The 21573-nt window shown below is 34.2% G+C and overlaps 4 protein-coding genes across 5 annotated transcripts; 2 read left to right on the plus strand and 2 right to left on the minus strand.

The window, feature by feature from the left end:
- The first annotated feature begins 398 nt into the window (after positions 1 to 398).
- LOC116345385 lies at positions 399 to 7659 on the plus strand. The gene is made up of 11 exons (XM_031774690.1): positions 399 to 595; positions 808 to 1366; positions 1450 to 1645; positions 2028 to 4627; positions 4718 to 5316; positions 5401 to 5679; positions 5869 to 6280; positions 6393 to 6611; positions 6772 to 6884; positions 6984 to 7082; positions 7308 to 7659. The coding sequence occupies exons 2-10, from the start codon at positions 1115 to 1117 to the stop codon at positions 7072 to 7074; spliced, it is 4761 nt and encodes a 1586-aa protein (XP_031630550.1). The 5' UTR covers positions 399 to 595; positions 808 to 1114; the 3' UTR covers positions 7075 to 7082; positions 7308 to 7659.
- A 1251-nt stretch (positions 7660 to 8910) lies between these two features.
- LOC116345394 (eukaryotic translation initiation factor 3 subunit M) lies at positions 8911 to 10686 on the minus strand. The gene is made up of 4 exons (XM_031774706.1): positions 10477 to 10686; positions 10185 to 10364; positions 9998 to 10092; positions 8911 to 9900 (listed from the first exon to the last, which is right to left on the minus strand). Exons 1-4 carry the CDS (start codon positions 10519 to 10521, stop codon positions 9057 to 9059), a joined length of 1164 nt encoding a protein of 387 aa, XP_031630566.1. The 5' UTR covers positions 10522 to 10686; the 3' UTR covers positions 8911 to 9056.
- A 375-nt stretch (positions 10687 to 11061) lies between these two features.
- LOC116345386 (cysteine--tRNA ligase, cytoplasmic) lies at positions 11062 to 14215 on the plus strand. Of its 2 annotated transcripts, XM_031774693.1 has the most exons (8): positions 11062 to 11191; positions 11278 to 11470; positions 11532 to 11798; positions 12008 to 12224; positions 12308 to 12760; positions 12832 to 13065; positions 13141 to 13506; positions 13589 to 14215. In XM_031774693.1, exons 2-8 carry the CDS (start codon positions 11289 to 11291, stop codon positions 14090 to 14092), a joined length of 2223 nt encoding a protein of 740 aa, XP_031630553.1. In that variant the 5' UTR covers positions 11062 to 11191; positions 11278 to 11288; the 3' UTR covers positions 14093 to 14215. The 2 variants fall into 2 exon arrangements, with proteins under 2 accessions (XP_031630553.1, XP_031630551.1); XM_031774691.1 differs by having other exon boundaries at positions 11062 to 11470.
- A 55-nt stretch (positions 14216 to 14270) lies between these two features.
- LOC116345392 lies at positions 14271 to 16768 on the minus strand. Its single transcript, XM_031774702.1, has 4 exons — positions 16577 to 16768; positions 16313 to 16418; positions 15175 to 16237; positions 14271 to 15091 (listed from the first exon to the last, which is right to left on the minus strand). Exons 2-4 carry the CDS (start codon positions 16327 to 16329, stop codon positions 14726 to 14728), a joined length of 1446 nt encoding a protein of 481 aa, XP_031630562.1. The 5' UTR covers positions 16330 to 16418; positions 16577 to 16768; the 3' UTR covers positions 14271 to 14725.
- Between the last annotated feature and the right edge of the window lie 4805 nt (positions 16769 to 21573).

Genomic DNA, 21573 nt, shown 5'->3' on the forward strand with positions numbered 1-21573 from the left:
TTAAAAGTTTTTCTTTCAAATCAGCAGAAAAAGTTGAATTTTAAGTATTCAATTAGTACAACAGATTGAATTTAACAAAAAAAAATCAATTTCTTCAATTTAAAATTTAATTTTTGGGTATGAAATTTCAATTTATTCCAAATCGTGATTTATTTTGAAATTTATTTGTGTGCCGCATTATTTTTTCTTATTTAATACAGAAAATTGGTGAAAAGAAGAATTCATTGGCCATTTTCTTTGATTTTAAAAATTTAAAATGAAGGTGAATGTGAATATGAATCGGGCAACAAGTGATAGAAATGAAAGTGTTGCCCGTATATGTTTTGTATGTATGTGTATTTTGCTTGCGCACGCCATCTAAGTTGTTAAAAGTGGAATGTGTGACAAAATATATTTCATTGACATTTCATAAGTTCGTATAAAGTGAAGAATGCCTTGTATCAGCACATTTCCATTGAATTTCACAATGTTCATAAAATAAAACATTGTTTAAGCGCCGAACCATATTCGATCTATATTCGAAATTGATAATAAAATAGTGAGCAAAGCTGCCAAAGAGAAATAACATTCGCTGAATAAATTGCAAGTTGCATTTGTAATGTGTCCATTTTTTTCTTTGAAGTATACAAAGGCCATAAAAATAAAATTGGATTATGTGTATTCAAATGCGAATATCGAATAAATTTTTAATTTTGAATTTCTTTAGTTTTTGAATTTAATTTCAAAATTACGTTTATTTTTTTTTTTTTGGTTCGTGCAATTTTACATAGTTAACTTTGATTTTTTTTTTTTTTAATTTGTGTTTAGCACCAATTTTTGTTTTTGTTGGTTTTTCAAAATCGTATCACATGCATCGAATGTTTAGAGACGTAGAATTTTACATTTGTTTTTACAACATACGGAGGTCATTCAAGTAGTTTAGTTGCCTTTTTGAAAAGTGTAAAAAGTGTGCACGCGTACTCAACAATAACAACCACACATTGAATATTATTGGCACGATCGATACGCTTGTTGCATGTTTCAACGATTATATTCCAGTATCGGTTAAGTTCATGTGCAAGCAATCAATTGAATTTTGATATGGTGAGTGGTGTGTATTCGATCTACAAAAATTATGGGCATTTCATGCGATTTTGAAGCTGGAAGTATGGAAAGCGAGATTAAACCCACATATAACAAAGAATTTATAAAATTCAATGGTCAACATGTACTGGATGCAATACCAGCCAAAACGGCAACAACAATTTCAACAAATGATACAACAAAAACCGATCCAATTGCAAATATTCCATCGATTAATTCCACCATCGATGATTCAAAATCAACGGACGAGATTATCAATCTTACATCACCGGTTTCACAAGAGGTTTGTTTGTTCACACACAGCGTCACAATTCAATAAAACGTCTGCAAAAATGGTAATCAAAATTTTAACAATATCCAATCCAGCCCGAAACAATTGTCATCATTGACGATGGAGAACGTGAAGAAGGTGAAATCATTAATTCGGACGAAGATTTTGAATATGAAGCCATTTCATCTGAAGAGGAAGTCTCTCTGCGACAGAAAATCGAAGCACTCGAAGCGAAAAATCGTGAATTGGAAAAAATTGCATCAATTTCCGCTCGAGGAGGCATTGACTATGGTGAGTTTGAGCTCAATAGATTGAGAAAAAAAGAAGTAACAAATGTATGCCAAAGTTAAATAACATAATTATGTAAATATGATAACGTAATCAATTCCTTCAGTGAATTTTAATTTATTCAAACAAAAAAAAAACGACTATGACACGAATTTGTTGATTACTTTCTCCAGTTTCTATTGTATTGCATTTTTTCGACGTGAAATTTAAATTATGATGCGATTTTTTAATATGAAATCAAATGTACGTGGAAATATACTCGGTCGACTACAACATTTTTTTTTAATTTCATCGTCTCAACACCTCTCAATTCGTTAAATCAAATGAACAAAAAATCACTTAAATTTTTTTGTTGAAATTTTTCCTCCCGCTCAAAAATCAATAGGATATCGACGGTCGCCAAATTACTACAAATCACCAACAATCATTCGTTCAAATCATACAAAATCAAATGCATCATTGTCTTCCGCTTCAAATTATAAAACACTTTCATTGTCACATGTTGAAAACATATCATCGGATGAGGCACAAGTCGTTAATATTGAAAATGAATTATCGAGTGTGTTTGACAGCAGCAAATATGGTGGTCGATCGCATCGAACAAAAAAGGAAAAACGTCAAAGTCGTCGCAAACAACGTTCCGTTGTGAATGAAAAAGAACGATGTATAGCACATGGTAAGCGTCGTTGCACCGATGCCGAGTGTTATCCAATCGATGTAATAATTGGCCGAAAAAAACGTACAAGCCACAAATACGAAGATCGCAAAACGGCCCGTGGAAAATACTCAAGCGATTCAGAAGATGAATTATTACGAAATCGCGAAGAATTAAAAATGGCATTGAATATCATAGAACCGTCGAATCGTTCAGTAAATTCGAGTACATTATCACATAAATTGTCCGCAATACAAAATCATGTTACATTGGACGATGGCAAAAAAACCATATCAGCATCATCAAGTAAACATCGAAAGCGAAAAACTATACGAAGTCCCGAACGCCGAAAACGAACACGATCACGAGAAACTATGCCATCAAAACGTAAACGAATCGAACGAGACCGAATTGATTCATCACGAACGAAAATTCCACCAAATCAAGATAATAACAATGAGAATGATATTCAAATCGAAGAGGATGAAGTGATGTCATTGGAAGAACAAGAGCTACGTTTAATCGCATTGAAATCGGCCGTTTTGAAAAAACATGAAGCCAGAAAGCGAAAACAATTGGCAACTCAATTGATTGAACAAGTTGTTCGACCGTATTCACCAACCGATAGTGTGGTTTTGGTGGCCGATGAAACTGGTGAACAATGTAGCAATGATTGCATCGATTCAGATAATAATAATATGGATATTAGTCCAATTAGCTCGCCGGGTAATCAGTATCAACCAATGGACATGGATTTGGCCAGCAGCAATGAGAATTCAAAGAGTCCCATTTTTAGCTATGAAAAACCACAACAATTTCCACCGTATGAACAATTCATTGATTGGGGCACGGTTCATATTCCAGTGCCAATTAATCCAAGCAATCCAACATACATGGACATTGATTCGGCCACTGCAGCATTAAATCAACCATTTGACATCCAATCACAATCTGCATTTTCATCAATTTTCGATACAATACCAAACGAAGCAGTGACGATTGAAAATCGAATACCAACACCGTTTCAATCGGATTCAAAAGAGAATAATGCTGTCAATGCGGATAATGAGGAAGAATTACGTGCCCAATTGATTGAACAAATGCGTAGCACAAATACGCCCAGTTCAAATGGTACGATTGATGCGATCGGAAAAAATGTGACAAAAGAAAATAGTAATGATGATTCGTTAGAAGAGGATTGTCTACGAAGTCTATTGCTTTCGTCCAAGGGTAAAAAATCGGCCATTTTGAAGGAATCAACAAATGATTCAACTGTAACGAAAACGTTACCCAAAACTGATAAAATTCCATCCAATCAAGATAAATGCGATGATATGCCAAAGTTAGCACTTAACCTTCGCGAAGCACTTAAACGACTGAAAAATAATCAGCAAAATAAATTGGCAGCTGCAGCGGCAGCAGCAGCAACGGCGTCTGCGACGACAATGACTACAACGACAACAGTTGTTCCAGCGACGGACCCAGTTAAGTCGGCCAGCGTTCAGTTGGGTTCAAAACAAAGCGAACAAGTCGACGACAAACTGATGCAAAACTGTGATCACAATGAAATTCAAAAGACTGCTGTAAATAATCAACTCGATAAAAATGAAAACGATGCACGCAATTCCAAAATTGTAATTGAAACACCGGCTGTTGTGCCATTAAAATCACTTCAAAATATTACGCCCGTTCAAAATGCTGAAGAAACGGTATCTACGATGCCTAGTGATATTGTTCAAAAAATTGATAAATTGGCTGTACCGCAAGTGGATAAAAGTGATGCGAAAAAGATGAACGTAGTTATAGCGATACCGACAAAAGTAGCTCGACCAACAAAAGAAATTTTAACAAAAATCGTTGAGCCTGGCCCAGTGACAAAACAAAATGTAGTCACAAAACCAAAGGCAAAACCAAAACCCATTGAACAACCATTAAGTTTGGCCACATCCGTATTAACAAAAATACCGCCAACAATAAATACGACAACGAATTTAAATAAAATCGAGTCAATCAGAAAGTCAACGGCGTCACCGATTATTACAAACTGGACGGCAAAACCGGTGAAAAAACTTATCATATCTCTACAAGACGATTCATCTACCGATGACACGGATTATGATGATAAATCGACTAATAAACAGACTGATAACGACTCGACATCACAATCAAATGACGTGAATAACGCATTCCAATCTCGACTTGATCATTACTTGCAAATTTTCCGAGAAAGCACCACCACCAAGCAAGAAACCAAGCCATCAGTCAAGTTACCAGCATCTCCAAATAATGAAACAGTCGAAAAAACTACAAATTCTACCCCAAAAACACAGGTAAAAGGTCTTTTAATAACTAAAAAAGAATAAAATAAATAATTTAAGAAAATTTAATTTATTTCTGTTTGATTCATTTGGATTACACAGAATGTCGAACCACCAAAAGCGGTTGCTCTTTTGCCATTGTCAAGCCAAATGGAGTATCATCGTTTGCAGAATCGTATAAAATTGTTGGAAAAACAAAAGGATCAAAAATCACGAAAACGACAAACGTCTATAACAAGCGTGAACGTACCAACGAGTAAACCGGAATCGAATTTCCCGAGTTTGACAGTTGTTGTTCAAAATGACAATCGCTTTATTCAAACAAATAAAACATCGGAATTGGAAGATGTTACAAAATCACCGGTTGAAGTGATCAAAATACCAACGGTGATCAAAGTATCAACAACTAAAACTCCAACAGTCACTTCGCTGGCGAAAAAGGTATTGGTGAAAAATGCAATGGCACAAGCAACAGATGCCAATGCCAAAATATCAACAGTAAAAAGTGCTGCAACAACATCAACGACTCCAATGCAAATAGCTACACCACCAGAGCAAACGGTTGCATCTACTTCTGCTGATATTGTTCTCACCACCCAATCAAAACCAGTTCCATCGACTGGCAATACAATTACTAAAAAGGCGCCCACTATGACGGCCACTACTTTAGCCAACTATGTCGTTCGATACAAAAATTACGGGTATGCATTTATTTCTATTATTAAACACTTTTTAGTCAACAGAAATCCGAAAAAAGACGGTAATATTTTTGATGTCTTATCCAGGGAACAATATTTAAACGGTCTTACAAAATTACATCGATTGACATGTCGGACGCATCTTGAAACGAGAAAACAACAAAAACTCGAAGATGTTTTAGATAATCTGAGGCGACAAACAATACTTGTTGAAAAAAAATTAACACAACAAAAAACAGTGACCAAAAGTTTCTATCCATCTATAGCGGCCACGGAGAAGGCAATCACAGCGGATCGTTCAATGATGTTGAAATTGGAAAGTCTCTGCAATCGTGTCGGAAACATTGTCAATGGACCAGATTACAAGTAAGTTTAGAGTGCAAATGATGAAAAGAAATGAAATTAAAACCAAATTCTGAGCGAATTCTATTAAATCCAAGTCCTTGAAATGATAATTTGAGACAAGTATTGGATAATTTATTTTTCATTTTTTTCTAATTAAATTTAAAAAAAAAAGTTGTACATTTTTGCTAATATTATAAATCTATGGTACAGAATTCAGTGTGAAAAAGCAGCCGAAATTAAAGAAAAACTAAAGCAAATCGCTCTTGAAAAAAATAAAATGAAATTATTGGGACAAAAGATGCCTGAAACACAACCTGTCAAACAACCGACCAAATTATCCGAATTAGCAAAAAAAGAAGTCGCAACGAAAAAAGTGATTGAAAATGCTTCAATACCATCACTGCAAAGCAGTAATCCGGTACAGAAAAAAGAAGACACTGTAAAAACATCAAAACCAACTATGGCTACAAGTTCGCCAGCAAAATTTGATGACAACAAAATCAATGTGTCACTTAATTCTAACGTTGAAAAAAATAAAGAAATCGAAATTATATGCGAACCAATTAGCTTAGACACTCAAGTTACTCAGAAAATAGAACACGTTGAAATGGAAGTGGATGTGGTGAGTGGATTTTATCATTTTGATGACATTCTATCCATCTTTTTTGAAAAAATTTATTTTGATGAAGCGCTTTTTCTAATTATTTTAATTTCTTTATTTTCCAAATATCAAGGTATCAAAAAGTGATGAAAAAACGTGTCAACCTGAGAGTGAAACCGAAACAAAAATTGAAAATCCCAAAGAAAATGTAGAAATAATGAGAAATGAACCAGAACAAAAAGAACAAGAGAAAGAAGTCGACCAGAATGAACCGGAATTACAATTTAACCAAAACAATGAATGCGAAACGGTCGAAGCCGATGAGCAACCGTCATCACCAGATAATCTTACAGTTACTTACATCTTCTTATTTTTACGTTTTTGTTAAATATTTTTGCAATTACTTTTTTCCAGAACAGAGGATAAATAATCCTACTAACCTGAATTCAAATAGCAAAAAAAAAATTCAACTGTTTTTTTGGTGATTACATTTCTGCTTCTGATAATCGCAGGCACCGATCATGATGATGGAAGTAAATGTGACGGACAGTGAAGCAATTTGTGGCAAATACGATTCACCATTGGACCATATGCAAAATTGTACAAACGCGAAGGAGGAGCTGAGGTGTGTATCGTGTCATAAGTTGATCGTCGGTCGAAAAAAAAGTGGAACCATGGTTCATGATGTGTATTTCTTTTTTTAAAATTATGTTTTGCGATTTAGTGTTGCCGATCGGAATGCGATAGTGTGTCCATACGATTTGATGGGGAGATGTGAGGATAAACAATGCGAATACAAGCATTTGTCGGTGTAAATAAACAGGTTTCTATACTCAATTTCAACTGAATGAGCTTAATGTGTTTGAGTCTATTTGCAAAATAGAATTTTGTTGTGCTTTGATTATTATTAAAAAAAAGACCATCTCGTTTTCTATCGCGATAAACATATAAAATGGGACATATCTTTAAAACAAAGATTTCGTTGTCAAAATTTTAAACGAAAAAATTTCATCCATTAAATGGAGCACATCATTTTCTATCTTCGCAGATAATTTCGATTAGGAGGTGAAACACTGCGGGAATTGAGACGATTTTTTTATGTACACAATATGTCTCTTGCATGGACACGGATTTCTATAAAAGGAAAACAATACCATCGAATTATACAAGAGATGCATGAATTTATAAGTACCATTCAATTTGGTATATCAAACGAGGCGACCAAAAAAGTAATTTTATTTAAACAATGTTTTGCTCGCGAGTTTAAAGACCGCGTCGCATACATGTACAGTGCTCATAGTGTTTGAGCACTGTAAAATGAAAATAAAACGGGTAAGTGACATTCACATTTCCAAAATAAAAAACAAAAAAAAAACAAAAAAAAAAAATATTTAACCCCAGTCTGGAGCCATCAACTATTTAAACAAAATAAAACAAAGAAAGTACAAATCTAAAAAAGAAAACTATTATACTAAATGCAAAAACTAAAAATGAAAATTCGTTAAAAGTGATTCATTCAGATGGAATTCGAACGATTCAGAACATTTAAACAGTGTTCGTATCAAAATCGTCACCACAATATCCATCTCAACTCAATTCTTCATCACATTGACATGATTTTTGCTGAAATGAGTTTAAAATCATTCATAAATAATAGCATATAGTGTATTCGATTCAGTTCTTTCGGTCATCATTTACAGTGCTAATAAATAAATGCTTATTCCAATTTTTTAAAACTTTGAATTCGGCTATTTGATATACATATATTTAATGAAAACATCGACACATCGCCGTAGTGCAATGTTCTGTTGGTTTTTATTTTCATTTTGTTTTGGATTTTCTTCATTTTTTCATTTTATTTTTATGAATTACGAGAAATTTGTTGAACATTTTACACCCATTACGAATAACGAATGTAAACATTTTTTTATAAAGAAAAAAAAGAAGAAATATTTTGAAATAAAAAATAAATTTATTCGATTTTAAAATTGGACTTGTACATTTATTTCACTTATTTTTCAGCTGATCAAAAATATAATTTGTATATTTGTAAGTATAAATAAAAACGTATCAGAAATTTATTTGTCAGGAAATTATTGTCGAATAACCAAATTCCAATAGAACATAGCTTCTGACCAGTGTCCAAATCCACTTTTTTTGGTTTTCACTTTTGACACAAACGAAGAATAGGCTTTTCGAAAATTCCTTTTGTTTGCCAGGGTTTTGAGCGGAAAAGTGTGTCGAAATGCTTTTTTGAGTTGATTTTAGAGGGACAAAGTGAGGACCTTTTTTGGTCTTTATTTTTCAGTAATTTGTAACATTTTAGAACTGAATGTCCGAGAATGAAAGAGAGACTTCTATTCACAACTTATTGAAATGTAACACCGCCATACAAAATATTCTAACAGTCAGCACTTTTTGTATGGTGGTGTTACATTTCAATAAGTTGTGAATAGAAGTCTCTCTTTCATTCTCGGGCAATCAATTATTAAAGCTCTTTTTGCTTGTCATATAGCAAAATATATAAAACAATTTGTCTGAAAAATGAGACATTTTCAAATTGATAATATAATTATATAATATTTTAGGTAAAAATCAAGAATTGTCCAAAAAAACGAAATATAAATTTGTTTTGAAATAAAACGCATCAATCTCCATCGTATCTCTGTTTTTATTGGCATTATCAAATTCCTCAATAATAGTTCGTATTGTGAAATGAATCGTAATTTAATTTATGGTGAAATTTTTTTATTATTATTTTTGTATTATAAAATCGTGAGTTCGATTTATAAATTGTTTAGTTATTTTTTTGTTGTTTATGCAATAAACCGGCTTGTGTGTCTGCTACTTGTTTCATGCCTTCTTGAACAATTTGTAAATTGGATTTCCATGCGCGCAATAGATCATGTAATTGCATCCATTGTGGTTTGCCAAATGTTCGATGCATCGTGCTGGAAATGTGTACTTTGCGTGCCTTTTGATCCATACGAGCGCGCACCAATTTCGTCTTTAATACTTCAATAATAAATGGTTCGACTTCATCTTCGTTAATTTGCAGTTCCTTTTGTAATTGTTCGAATGTCAATTCCGGATTGCTTTCGGCCAATTGCATGAATGACAATAATCGCATTTTCTTCATATTTTGTTCATGGTTGAGCCCTTGCGAATTCACAAATTCCTTGTGATTTTGATAAAATTGAATATAGGCGGCTAAATTTTCTGATACAAACACCGACAATAGATCATGGATAAGTTCACCTTCGAGAAAACGAACCGGCTTTAGTGACAACAATGGATCCAATAAAAATGTATTTGGATCGGCCAAAGCGGTAACAATGCATTTCATTGCATCTTCACGTGCAACGGATGCATTTTCAGCGGTATAAGTGCCCAACAATTCAATCATCACTTTAGCGGCCAATTCGCTGTTTGTATCCTTAAGCACATCGTGCAACAGACGATACAATTTTTGCATTTGTTCATTCGATGGTGGACATTGAACAAATTGAGATTTCAATTGATCAACACCAGTGAACACTTCGCGTACTTGATCGCATTGCTTGGCCACCTGCACCAAATGATAGTAAACATGATAGCGAAGTGGAGATGTTAGTTCCAAGTGATTGAACAAACGCCACAAACTGTTTGACAAAGAACAAAAGAGAAATAGAAATATATTTAATTCAATGCAAACGGCCAATGTTAAAACCAAAAAATAAAAACAATTTCGATACATACGATTGGAGGCACACTTTGATCAATGGAAGTTCGGTTGCTTTTGTTAGCTTTTCGCAGAATGCCAACACAATATTTTCACCACGCTCCAATGAAATCTGAAAATTAACAATTCAACATTATTTGTGTTGTTTTTTGCCATTCATTTGGAATTTAATGTAAAGGAAGGGAAAAAAGGGACACAACTCACCGAAACCATGATTGAGACGATGCTGTTCATTATGCCATCGATATCGGCTGGATCGCCGTCTTTGAAGCAAACATCACATACTCCAATGATTTTGTGTAAATCATCTTCAATGCCTTTATTGGATTTTTCTTCCGAAATTTCGGCTCCCAAACTCTTGAAGAATCGTCGCAACTCTTGTGCCTGGAATTCAAGTAAATTGAAAATAAATCAAATTGAGTTTCGTGATTTTTATGAATTGAGGTTATACACAGCATTAAGTAGTCTGCATTTTTTGTTATAGTATTTTATTTACCTGATCTTCGAATGTAAGATCTATAAATACGGCTGGACCATGCATTTTGGCTGATTTAAATGAATTTCAGAACCGATGCTCACAAATAAAATGGAATTTTTTCACTTTGTATTGTGTGTTTTGTATTTGTATTCAGCGTGCAAATCTTGTCGAATGTAACACACCAAAAACACGTAGCACTCTATCTAAAATGCGGTGAGTTGAATTGTCTTGATGAAATGTCATTAGTACACACGCACACACAAACATTTTACATACATTTTGAAATGTGCCGCTGCGCTGGTATAGCAGTGCAAACGTGCACCATCATTTCATTTTGTTTGATTGAATTGAGTTTAAGAAAAAAGACAAAAATAATTTCAAATAAAATTCAAAAAGAAAATATTTTTATTTGCAAAATAGAAAAATGTCGACTATATTATTCCCATAAATTGAATAATTTTTTTTATAAATTCTATGAAAATCACGCGTGACACAGTTTAATTTGCATGTGACGCCATCTTTTGGATTTATTTTACATTGCGCCATGCCCACAGAGAATACGAATGACACCGCGTGTGAATCATTCGCAATTCCAGTAAGAGATTTTGAATGGGATGATGCAAAGTGACAGCCGACTTACAAATCCATTGTTCGATTCAGTTGTATATTTACATCGTGCCATCCGCGAACGATTTCTTTTATAGTTGATTAATACACAAGCATTTCACAAAAGGTAGACAAAATTGTTTACATTGTGCGTTTGGACAAAGACTACGTACATTTGTTCGCCAACATTAATTTAACATAAGCGATTTTCAGCGTTGAAAAAGATGTCAAAACGAAGTCAACCAACGTGGCAAGCACCGACACCATCACAAAATGAACCAAAATTACGGTTGTTCAACAGTTTGACCCGGCAAAAAGAGGTGTTCATACCAGCAAATGGTAATAATGTAACATGGTACAGCTGTGGACCAACCGTTTACGATGCATCACATATGGGTCATGCAAGGTAAATTATAAATCGAATACAATGTTTATGAATGTATTTTTCTTCATAAACTTAATTGCAGATCATACATTTCATTTGATATTCTACGTCGTGTGCTGAACAATTACTTCGGATATAATGTGCTTTATGTGATGAATATCACTGATATCGATGACAAAATTATCAAACGTGCTCGTCAAAATTGGCTTTATGAACGTTATGTTGAAGCATCGGCTAACCTTGAGCAAATTCTCGAAGATCACAAACAAGTATTAGATCAATTGAATGATGTCATTGCAAAGAACACCGACCCGGATAAGAAAATAATGCTCGCTCGTACGTTAAATCAGTAAGTAAATAATGAAAAGAATACAATGAAACTCTCATTGAAAATAATTCATGTTTTTGTTTGACATCAATTTTTTTTATTATGTTTCACATTCTTTTGTGACTCGCCCGAATTTGGTCATGTGTTTTTTTTTAATACTTTTTCACAATCAAAATATAAGTCTCGTCTGGTTGTAGAAAGCTGTAAAGTAATACATGTTTGGATTTCAGAATCACCGAGGCAAATGTAGTTCTGCAAGAAGCCGTAAAATCCGGCGATGCCAAAGCGATTGAAACGGCCCGTACGAATTTCCTTCAACAATCCAAAGATGCATTGTCCGACTGGTTGGACAAGAAATATGGTTCAACAGTCACCGAAAATTCAATTTTTGAATCACTGCCAAGATTCTGGGAAAATGAATTCCATAAAGACATGAATGCATTGAACGTAAATAGAAAATGATCAAATCACGATTTCAATCAATTGCAAAAATTGTAATGATATAAAAATGATTTTGTTTCATGTTTTAGATTTTGCCACCAGATGTTTTAACGCGAGTTAGTGAATATGTTCCTCAAATTGTTGTATTTATTGAAAAGATTATTTCCAATGGATTGGCGTATGAATCGAACGGTTCGGTTTACTTTGATGTTTCAAAATTTGATGCGGCCGAACATCATCATTATGCAAAATTGGTGCCAGAAGCTTATGGCGATACAAAATCATTGCAAGAAGGTGAAGGTGATTTATGCATATCAGAGGATCGTTTGAGTGAAAAACGATCACCAAATGATTTTGCACTGTGGAAGACAAGTAAACCAGGTGAACCGTGGTGGACAAGCCCATGGGGTAACGGCAGACCTGGTTGGCACATCGAATGCTCGGTTATGGCATCCGATATTTGCGGTGATACATTGGACATTCATACGGGCGGTGTCGATTTGAAATTTCCACATCACGACAACGAATTGGCACAAAGTGAAGTGAGAATTAAAACTTTCTCTGAACAAAAGATTCATCCATACTTATTGAGAAAAAAAAAATCTACTTTCAGGCTTACTTCGACAATGCATCGTGGGTGAATTACTTCTTGCACACCGGTCACTTGACCATATCCGGATGTAAGATGTCAAAATCATTGAAAAATTTCATCACCATTCAACAAGCACTGACCAAGAATTCGGCTTGTGACCTTCGTTTAGTATTTCTACTTCATTCATGGAAAGATACACTTGACTATTCGGATAATACGATGGAAATGGCTACTCAGTACAAGAAATTTTTAAATGTTCGTATTTTTTTATCAACGATTTTTCAAATTTTCGATTCAACTTCATCAAATGATATGTTTTTCTTTTGGTAGGAATTCTTTTTGAATGTAAAAGATCTGTTGCGCCGATCGCAAAACGATGAGAAGCCTGATAGCATATTTCAATTGTGGACAAAAGTATCGAATGACTTACAAATTAAGTTTAACGATGCCAAAAAATCGATTCATTTAGCGTTGTGCGACAATATTGACACACGTACCGTTTTGGATGTGATTCGTGATTTGATTGGTCTTTGTAATGTATACATTCGAGATAATAGCTCGGTTGCCGGATCATTGAATATTCTATTGCTGAAACGAATCGCCACATATGTCACAGATATTTTACATATTTTTGGTGTTGTCACAGGACCACGTGGTGGTATCGGATTTCCTGTCGATTCGGGAAAATCGGGAGATGTAAGTGCTTTAAAGATATTGAATTTGGTTTCGTTAATAGTTCGTGTTTAATGTTTTCATTGTTCTTTGTATTTATTTTCAGACCGAGGAGACAGTTATGCCATATCTCAGTGCGTTGGCCGAGTTCCGTAATTCAGTGCGTGAAGTGGCTCGTAGTCAAAAATGTACGGAAATTTTGAACATATGCGATGCTCTGCGTGATGATATTTTGCCTAATTTGGGTGTTCGATTGGAGGATCGGGAAGGTGCAGCCGCTTCAATAAAATTAGTTGATCGCGATACACTACTGAAAGAACGTGATGAAAAGAAAAAGGCCGAAGCCGAAAAGCAGGCTCTGAAAGAGAAAAAACGCCAAGAAGCTGCTGCTGCTGCGGCCGCACTTGAAACCCAACGTAAAATCAATCCCAAGGAAATGTTTCTCAATGAAACCGACAAGTATTCAGCATTCGATGAACGCGGAATACCAACGTTAGATGTAAAAGGTGAAAAGATTAGCAAAGGTCTCACTAAAAAATTGGAAAAATTACAAATTGTCCAAGAGAAAAAATATAACGAATATATTGCATCTCAGAATAATGGCTCATAGGTGACCTTTTTTGGTGATATTTTCACATGAACAAACTGGCTTTTGTACGCTTTTCTTTATGATTTTGTTTTTAAAAACTGCATTTGCATCGAAAATAAATTAACACGCTGGAAAAATTAACTAGGTTTTGCATTTTTATTATGAAACGGTTATAAAACAATGACAAATAGAAATAGAATTCAACTCTTTTTTTAAATTAGTTGCATTAATGGTGATTTTTTCATATTTGATCAAAGGTAAGTTTTTTGTCAGAAGTCTACACTGATTGAATTGAGTAATTTCTTTAGGAAATTCAAGTTAACCTAAATGTTGATTGTGTAAGGATTTCATAAAATACGCAAGTAAGATATAAAATTGAGTCATTTTGAGAATTGGGCTCCACAGGTGGATATTAAGTAACCCAAATGGATCTTTCGTTTTACAAATAATTAACGAAAGTAATGAAAACGATTCTAATACGGTAATAACACATATGTGTAACGTAATTGAATGTGTATAACTGTAATTTCTATTTTTTTTTTTGTTTTTTTTCTTTTTTTTTTCAAATTAATCGCGACATTTGTTGATGTCTGGTTAAATCGGTTGTTTTTCCGTTGTGAATGTGTTGAAAATGGAATGAAATTCGTTTGAATTTTAAATCAAAAGAATAAGCCGGAAAAAGTGCACGCACTCATTTACGCTGAGCCACTTTTCGTTTTCTTCCAAAACATCGACTGAATCCCATTGTTCGTCCCCATAGGTGTGAAATACAAAGTCCAATTTGCGTTGTTCTTTGCGTCTTTTCATAATATGCAGCATGTTCTCGTAAGTATTCAGTGAAAATACGAAATTTGGCATATTTACTTCCAAATATTCGAGTCGTTTGGCTTGACGCAGCATTGCTGTGAGTCCTTCGGGTGTAACAATATTACAAGACGAAATGAAAAATTTCATCAGTTGCTTCAATTCGGAGCCTAAGCGCAGAATGTTCTCGTTGTTCAAACGGTCCAATGAAAGATTCTATGGAAATAAAATTTTAAAAAACATGTTTGTTCTCATTCATTCCTTGATGCCGTGCAATATTCTCGATCCTTTCAACTCACCTTGATGCTTTGCATTTGACAAATTTGTTCGATTGTTCCATTGTCCAATGGGCAGTTGTGCAGTTCTAAATGTTCAATTGCAACGTTGTTTGCGACCAAACCATGAACGATTTGAAATGCCGAATGTCCGAACAAATCAAAATTGAATGTTGTTAAATTTTGCATTGCACTGAACTGAGGCATTTGCTGATCGAATTGTGTTTCCGACACAATAGTATTGCCATTGAGCCGCAACGTTTTGAGATTTGACAATTTGCTGATCGCAGCAAATACCGTCATCGGTACATCATGGCATCCAGTTATCGACAATTCGCATAGAACTTTGGCCGTTCTGATGAAAGCAAGCAGTGGACGATAGATTTGTTTGAATCCACTCGAACTGTAAAAAACTACATCGTCCAAATGTAAAACTTGAAGACTTTCCTTACACGCATTGAGAGTGCAATCAAAAAGTATGCAAGTATCAAGTGTCAACGTTTCCAACGATGCGAATCGCTCTTTGGCTTTATTCATCATATCTGATTCTATGCGGAATCCTTTCAATGTGAGGTCAACCAAGTTTTGGCGACAGTACCGAACAATCCACGTTAGCAACTTTTTCGATTTTCCAAGTGTGCAGTTGCAATGAAGACTTGTATGACAAGAATTTGAATGCACGATTTGGAGTGTTGACGTTTGACCACCAAAATTTTTCAGCAATCGTTTGATGGCATTCATTCCTTGTGATGTTTTCAAATCCAATCGTTTATATTTCAACCGGAATGCATACCGTGCCATTGCTTGAAGGCGTTTGCATGTTTCGGCCATATTACACAATTGTGTTGGGCACATGTTTTGGAGAATGTGTAACAAACAGTCATCGTTTAAATCCAATAGATTCAAATTCATTTGAGTTGGTTCGGCACTTTTGGCTGCGTATTTTTCATTGTTTCGGTTGCGAAGCATATAACGCGTTTGACGTGGTCGCTGAGTTGGTGGTTCATTTTGTGTTTTACTACGACGCGCTCGCTTTGCTGGCAACGGTTCGTCCTTCATATTTTCGACTTTTGTCGACACACGAGTTCTGTGAAAATGTATAAAATGATTCAACACCATTTTTTTTGTGGGCTCTCAAATTGAATGTATCGATAAACTTTACCGCTTACGAAGTTTCATTTTGCTATCCAATTTTGAATTTTTTCGTTAAAAAATCGGCCAATTTTGTGGTAATGTGATATCAAATCAAATTATGGCGAATGACAATCCTATTGATGTTGATTTTGATTCAGATTAATTTTGTGATTCAAATGACAATACAGAATTAACAACGTTTACTTTAATCATTTTGAAATTCAGAGCAAAAAAATATGGCGGCAAAAATGCGCATCACATACACAAATAAAAACAACTTAAAGAAAATTACCTTTGACTATTCAAAATGTCGATTGATAACTTGATATTTTAGAAATCCGTGTATTTTTCTCTTGAACAAACAATTTTCAATCAAATTTCTTTTCCTTAAATTATTAACAATTCGTCGAATTCAATGAATTTTGCACATTTTCTGACAATGACTGTGTGACAAAACTTGTTGTTGCTTGCTCCGTTGCGGTTAATTATGAATTTCAAAATGTCAAGCGTATACAAATGAAAAAAGCAAGCCAAAAGTTCATACTAATGAACGCTGCACACATAACGATCTCCTGTTGAAACAAATACATTTACATATACACCAGTGGACATTTGAGTGGTGTTTTTTTGTTTGTTTATTTTATAGATGGTTTGTTTGTCTTTGCATCGATTTACATCTCTACATCTATAGATGTAACCAGAGTATTGCTCAGCGCTGCTGCCATCCACAGAATATTAAAATATCTTGCTGAGAATGCGTCGTCCGTCGCATGCGAACGTACGTAGCAGTTTATACATCACAGCGAACAAGAATGAATCCATTGTTCTCTTCACGATTTGGTGATTCAAAACATTGAAACGATTGAATAGAGAACAATGCATGTATTGTTGTTCGCTGTGATGTATAAACTGCTACGTACCTTCGCATGCGACGGACGACGCATTCTCAGCAAGATATTTTAATATGCTCTGGATGGCAGCAGCGCTGAGCAATACTCTGGATGTAACATTCACAAAATCATTCTCTTATTGTGTGTATTTCTTTTAAGCGCCAAAAATGTAATTTCATCACAAAATGGGTGACAGCAACTCTTTGGGACAATGATGAGACCAAATCATGTTTGATTCTCTGTCATTTTGAAGGAAATAAAATGAGAGCAACAAAGTGGAGGGAACGCACGATTTTTTTTTCCAGGATTTCATGGTTAACATTATTGGCGCAATTTTTTTTGTTCTTTTTAGAAGAAGTATGCCTCACTTGAATTTTTGAAAGTAACAAATAACTCATTGATTAACATTTGAAATACAGCGTTACAATAAAGTTTGTTTCGACAGTGAAATTTTCAGCACTGGATCATTAGTGTCAGCAAAGAAAAAATTGAATCCATCTTGATTGATTGGTGCTGTTGATTATTTTCTCTGAAATTGTAATTTGCATAAGAAATTCAAACAATTAATACTCAGAAATAAAAACGCAGCGTTTCCCAATTGACGTCGTACATAGGAAAAGTTTTGATGGCATTTCCCAACCATAATTTATTGGTTGATTGTTATATATTCTACGTTCAATCAGACTAAACTTCTTCCAATCGCATACCAAACCTTCTTACTTTACACGATTTGCAATTCAATAAAATGTTCAAATCCGATGGAAAACGATTTTTCAATTTTGAAGTAAATATATTTCCCTTATGCGATGCACTTGTTTTGCCATCGACCATTACCAAAAAAAAACATCTGTAGATTACAGCAAGGCAAGGATTTGTTAGCGATTGCTTTGACTTAATTTTTGACAATTGTAACGATAGCGTTTTGTTGCATCAATTTAAAATTAATGCCACAGATGTAATTTATTGAGCGCAAACTCTATTTTCTTCGCTTGTTTTGCACTGAAAATGATTATTCAATTAAATTGAATACTGCGCAAGAGATGTATTATTTAACGCTTCATTTAATTTAAGATGGTGTGCTTGTGCCGTTGTGTTCATTAATCCAAAAACATTTGAAAAGGTGTATGTGTTTGCCTTTAATTTCAAATTGTCTCTAACTGGATCGGCTGCGTTTGTTTACCGATAATGTTGATCGAAAGTACAACTGCATAATACGAATAAAGAAAACGAATAAATTCTCTTTCAAGTCCCTTTAAATGCAAAGACACAGAGGCACACTCTCATTTATAATTTATTCCAAAATCAACAACGAATGTTAGTTAGTCTTCTCTCTTTTTTTCTTTCTAAATTGAAACTCGCTACGCATTTAAAAAAAATGTTACCCTTATAAAAAATTGACTCAACGATACAGATTAGGCACACGAGAGTGAGAGGTTTTCAAAATAGGAAATGAAAAACACTCGCTGTAAGAAAGAATCGGGTTGAATTACATTATGAGTGGGTACTGAAATAAAAAAAAAATGTGGGTACTGAAAATCTGTATCGGATGCATGGGATGATGAAAATAAAAAATAAAGAGAATATGCAAATGAGGCATCGCAGTATGATTTCGCATACACTCACATAACTTTAACGGCTGTTACTTCAATTGGAATCACATGCAACATGACAAACATGATTTTGTTAAAATTTCGACTCGGAATGATGTTTATAATGAGCTTGTATTGTGATGCTTACACAATGATATCTATTCCGCAGGTACGGCGTTCATACATCGCACCCAATATTCGGTGTCTAATTAGCACCACAAACATGCAATTCAAATTGAAATGAATGAATGGAACAGAAAATTTCATTTTTTTTTTCTTTTTTGAAATAAATGAAATTTGAGCGAAGAAGGCGTCCCTTCATAAAAAAACTGCAGGAAAAATTAACCAAACAAAAATATGGAAGTGAGATAAGTTTATTGCGAATGATGTTGCTTATGCAAACTTGCATTTATTTGCATTGAATGGTGAATCACGATTCGTGATCAAAATACTATTTGCATATCGAGAGAATCATATGAGATGTGAAAATCTGGTTGCATTACTGATTACGCTATGCGTTGGCAACGGATTTTCGCTCATTTTTCATATTCATAAACGCAATTTTGACAAAATTCTCGAACGCTCATTATTCCAAAATGAATGTTGCTTTTTTTTCGTGAATAGAGTCGAAGCAATGGAGCGCACGTGCTTAATTTCATAAAGGGTAACATTATTTATACCATCATATTCTAATCAGAGCTCGAGCGACTATGCCAACGGTGTGGTTATAAGATAAAAAAAAAATCAAATCGAAACAAAAAAAGAGAGCGAGAAAAAAATGTTAGGGGTAAAAATGCATTTTACTACCATCATGATACATATGGGTTTGACTCTGTTTAAGACTTGGCTTACATACGGATGAAACCAAACAAAAAACGCGCTCCCTGTTGAATTCATTTGCCGCAGTAAATTAGCGGTAGTGAGGAAAAACCGTCATTTACTTTTTATACACATCTGACTCCGTGTGTTGTAAGTGTATGCGTTCGTGGATTCGTTCAGCCAAAAGGATCAAATCTTTCATTGTTTCGATCTTGATTCAAATTGCAATTTTATGCTTGAAATTAAAAACGACGGTCTAATACCATCTATCTGCACTTGCTGCTCAGTCTGGTGTTCGCGAGGGTAATCGAAATTTAAATCGCTGATATTTATTTTGGAAAATACTTCACGCCAAACAAATCTACACATTCACTTGCAACGGTGCTTCCATTTATTCTTGTTTCATTCTTTTCACATTGCTTCACGATATTTTACAACATTCTGTTCGAGAGAGAGAGAGAGAGAGAGAGAGAGAGAGAGAGAGAGAAATCACGTTCAACTCTATTTAAATGCTTTTACTGTACATTACTGTTGATGTTCATCATGTTGATGAATTTCCAAATATTAATCTTTTTGCAACATCATCTTGCGATATAGAAACGAAGGGTATCATCTAAGAAAAATTAAATGTGGAATTGTAAGTAAATTGTAACTTAGTTTAATCATTTGGTCATTTTTGTGCTTATTGTGAGCGTTCAATTGATCATCGATGGATAAATTTGGTTTGAATCAGTTAAGCATACTTCCCTAAAAATATTTGTTGATTTGTTTGCAAAAAAAAAATGTCCCAATTTTCAATTGAAAATTGATGAAATCACCCATAATATTTTAAATGAAAAGGTAAACTAATCAAAATGATCATCTAATTTCAGAAATTTGTTATTCTTTGTTACTTTCCATGCATTCGGCTCAAAATATTGACAAAATTAATCATTCAAATGATTTATTTGCGATTCGTTGACTTCGTTAAAAAAGAAATCCGTTGGATTTGGATCAAAATTATTTTTTTGTGTATTGTGGTTTGTTTAATGCGATTGTCGCTTCTTTGTTTATTGTACGACGTCTTTTCGCTTTGTGTCGATATTCATGATTCTGATGCCCGCCAAATCATAGGTCGGTATCTATGCTTCTCTCACTTTTTGTGATTATTGTTAACCTGCTGCTGTTTTTTTCTTTATCTGCATAATGATCACATGTATTTGCATGTGTTTAAACTGTTCGTTGTGTGCCCGAGTTTGCTGAGGCAGCATGAACCAAAAAAATAATGAAATGCAAGGAGCAATGGCCGATTCGGTTGAGGAAATTAAAAAAAAATCCATTTTTCGTTTATGTTTCGTAAGAAATTACGCCTTATGCGAATGGTTTTTGATTGGTCGCTTTCATTCATTTTTCCATTTTGTGCGGTTTTTAAGACACTTCAGACTACACACAGCATCTAAAAACTTTCCGCAACGAACAATTTTGTTTCAACAAATAAAATGATAAAAATCAACAAAACTTTGCGAACCACAAAATCAAGCAAACAAAAAAAGAGAAGGAGAAAAGAAAATGGCATTCTTATTAACAATTATGATGGTATTCGCTATTCAATGTAGAGAAATTCGTTTAGTCAAATTAGAAAATCGCTGCATAAGTATACAAACAAAAAATTCAGACATCAGAAAGGAATGAAATGCTAAATTAAGAATCAACCGAATTTCGACCACGGCAAATCGAAATGATAAAACATTCGACGAATGGCATTTTTTCGTTCGCAATATGCGCATTCTTTCATACTAAATTATGATACCGTACATTTTTCAACAGTTGTTGTGGTCGTATTTCAGTGTTTGCCAAATTTGCAATACAATTTTGAATTACAAATCGTTTTGATGCGATTGTTACAATGTGTCCAATCTCATAATTTTACCACGCCTATAAACAAGTATACAGCGTTTTAACAGCAGCCCCACGGTTGTAACCGGATTCCTGAGCTTTTTCCAATGAATCAC

The sequence above is a fragment of the Contarinia nasturtii genome, unplaced genomic scaffold (genome assembly GCF_009176525.2).
Source record: "Contarinia nasturtii isolate CC-2019 unplaced genomic scaffold, AAFC_CNas_1.1 Cnas_scaffold_1240, whole genome shotgun sequence".
Taxonomy (NCBI): domain Eukaryota; kingdom Metazoa; phylum Arthropoda; class Insecta; order Diptera; family Cecidomyiidae; genus Contarinia; species Contarinia nasturtii.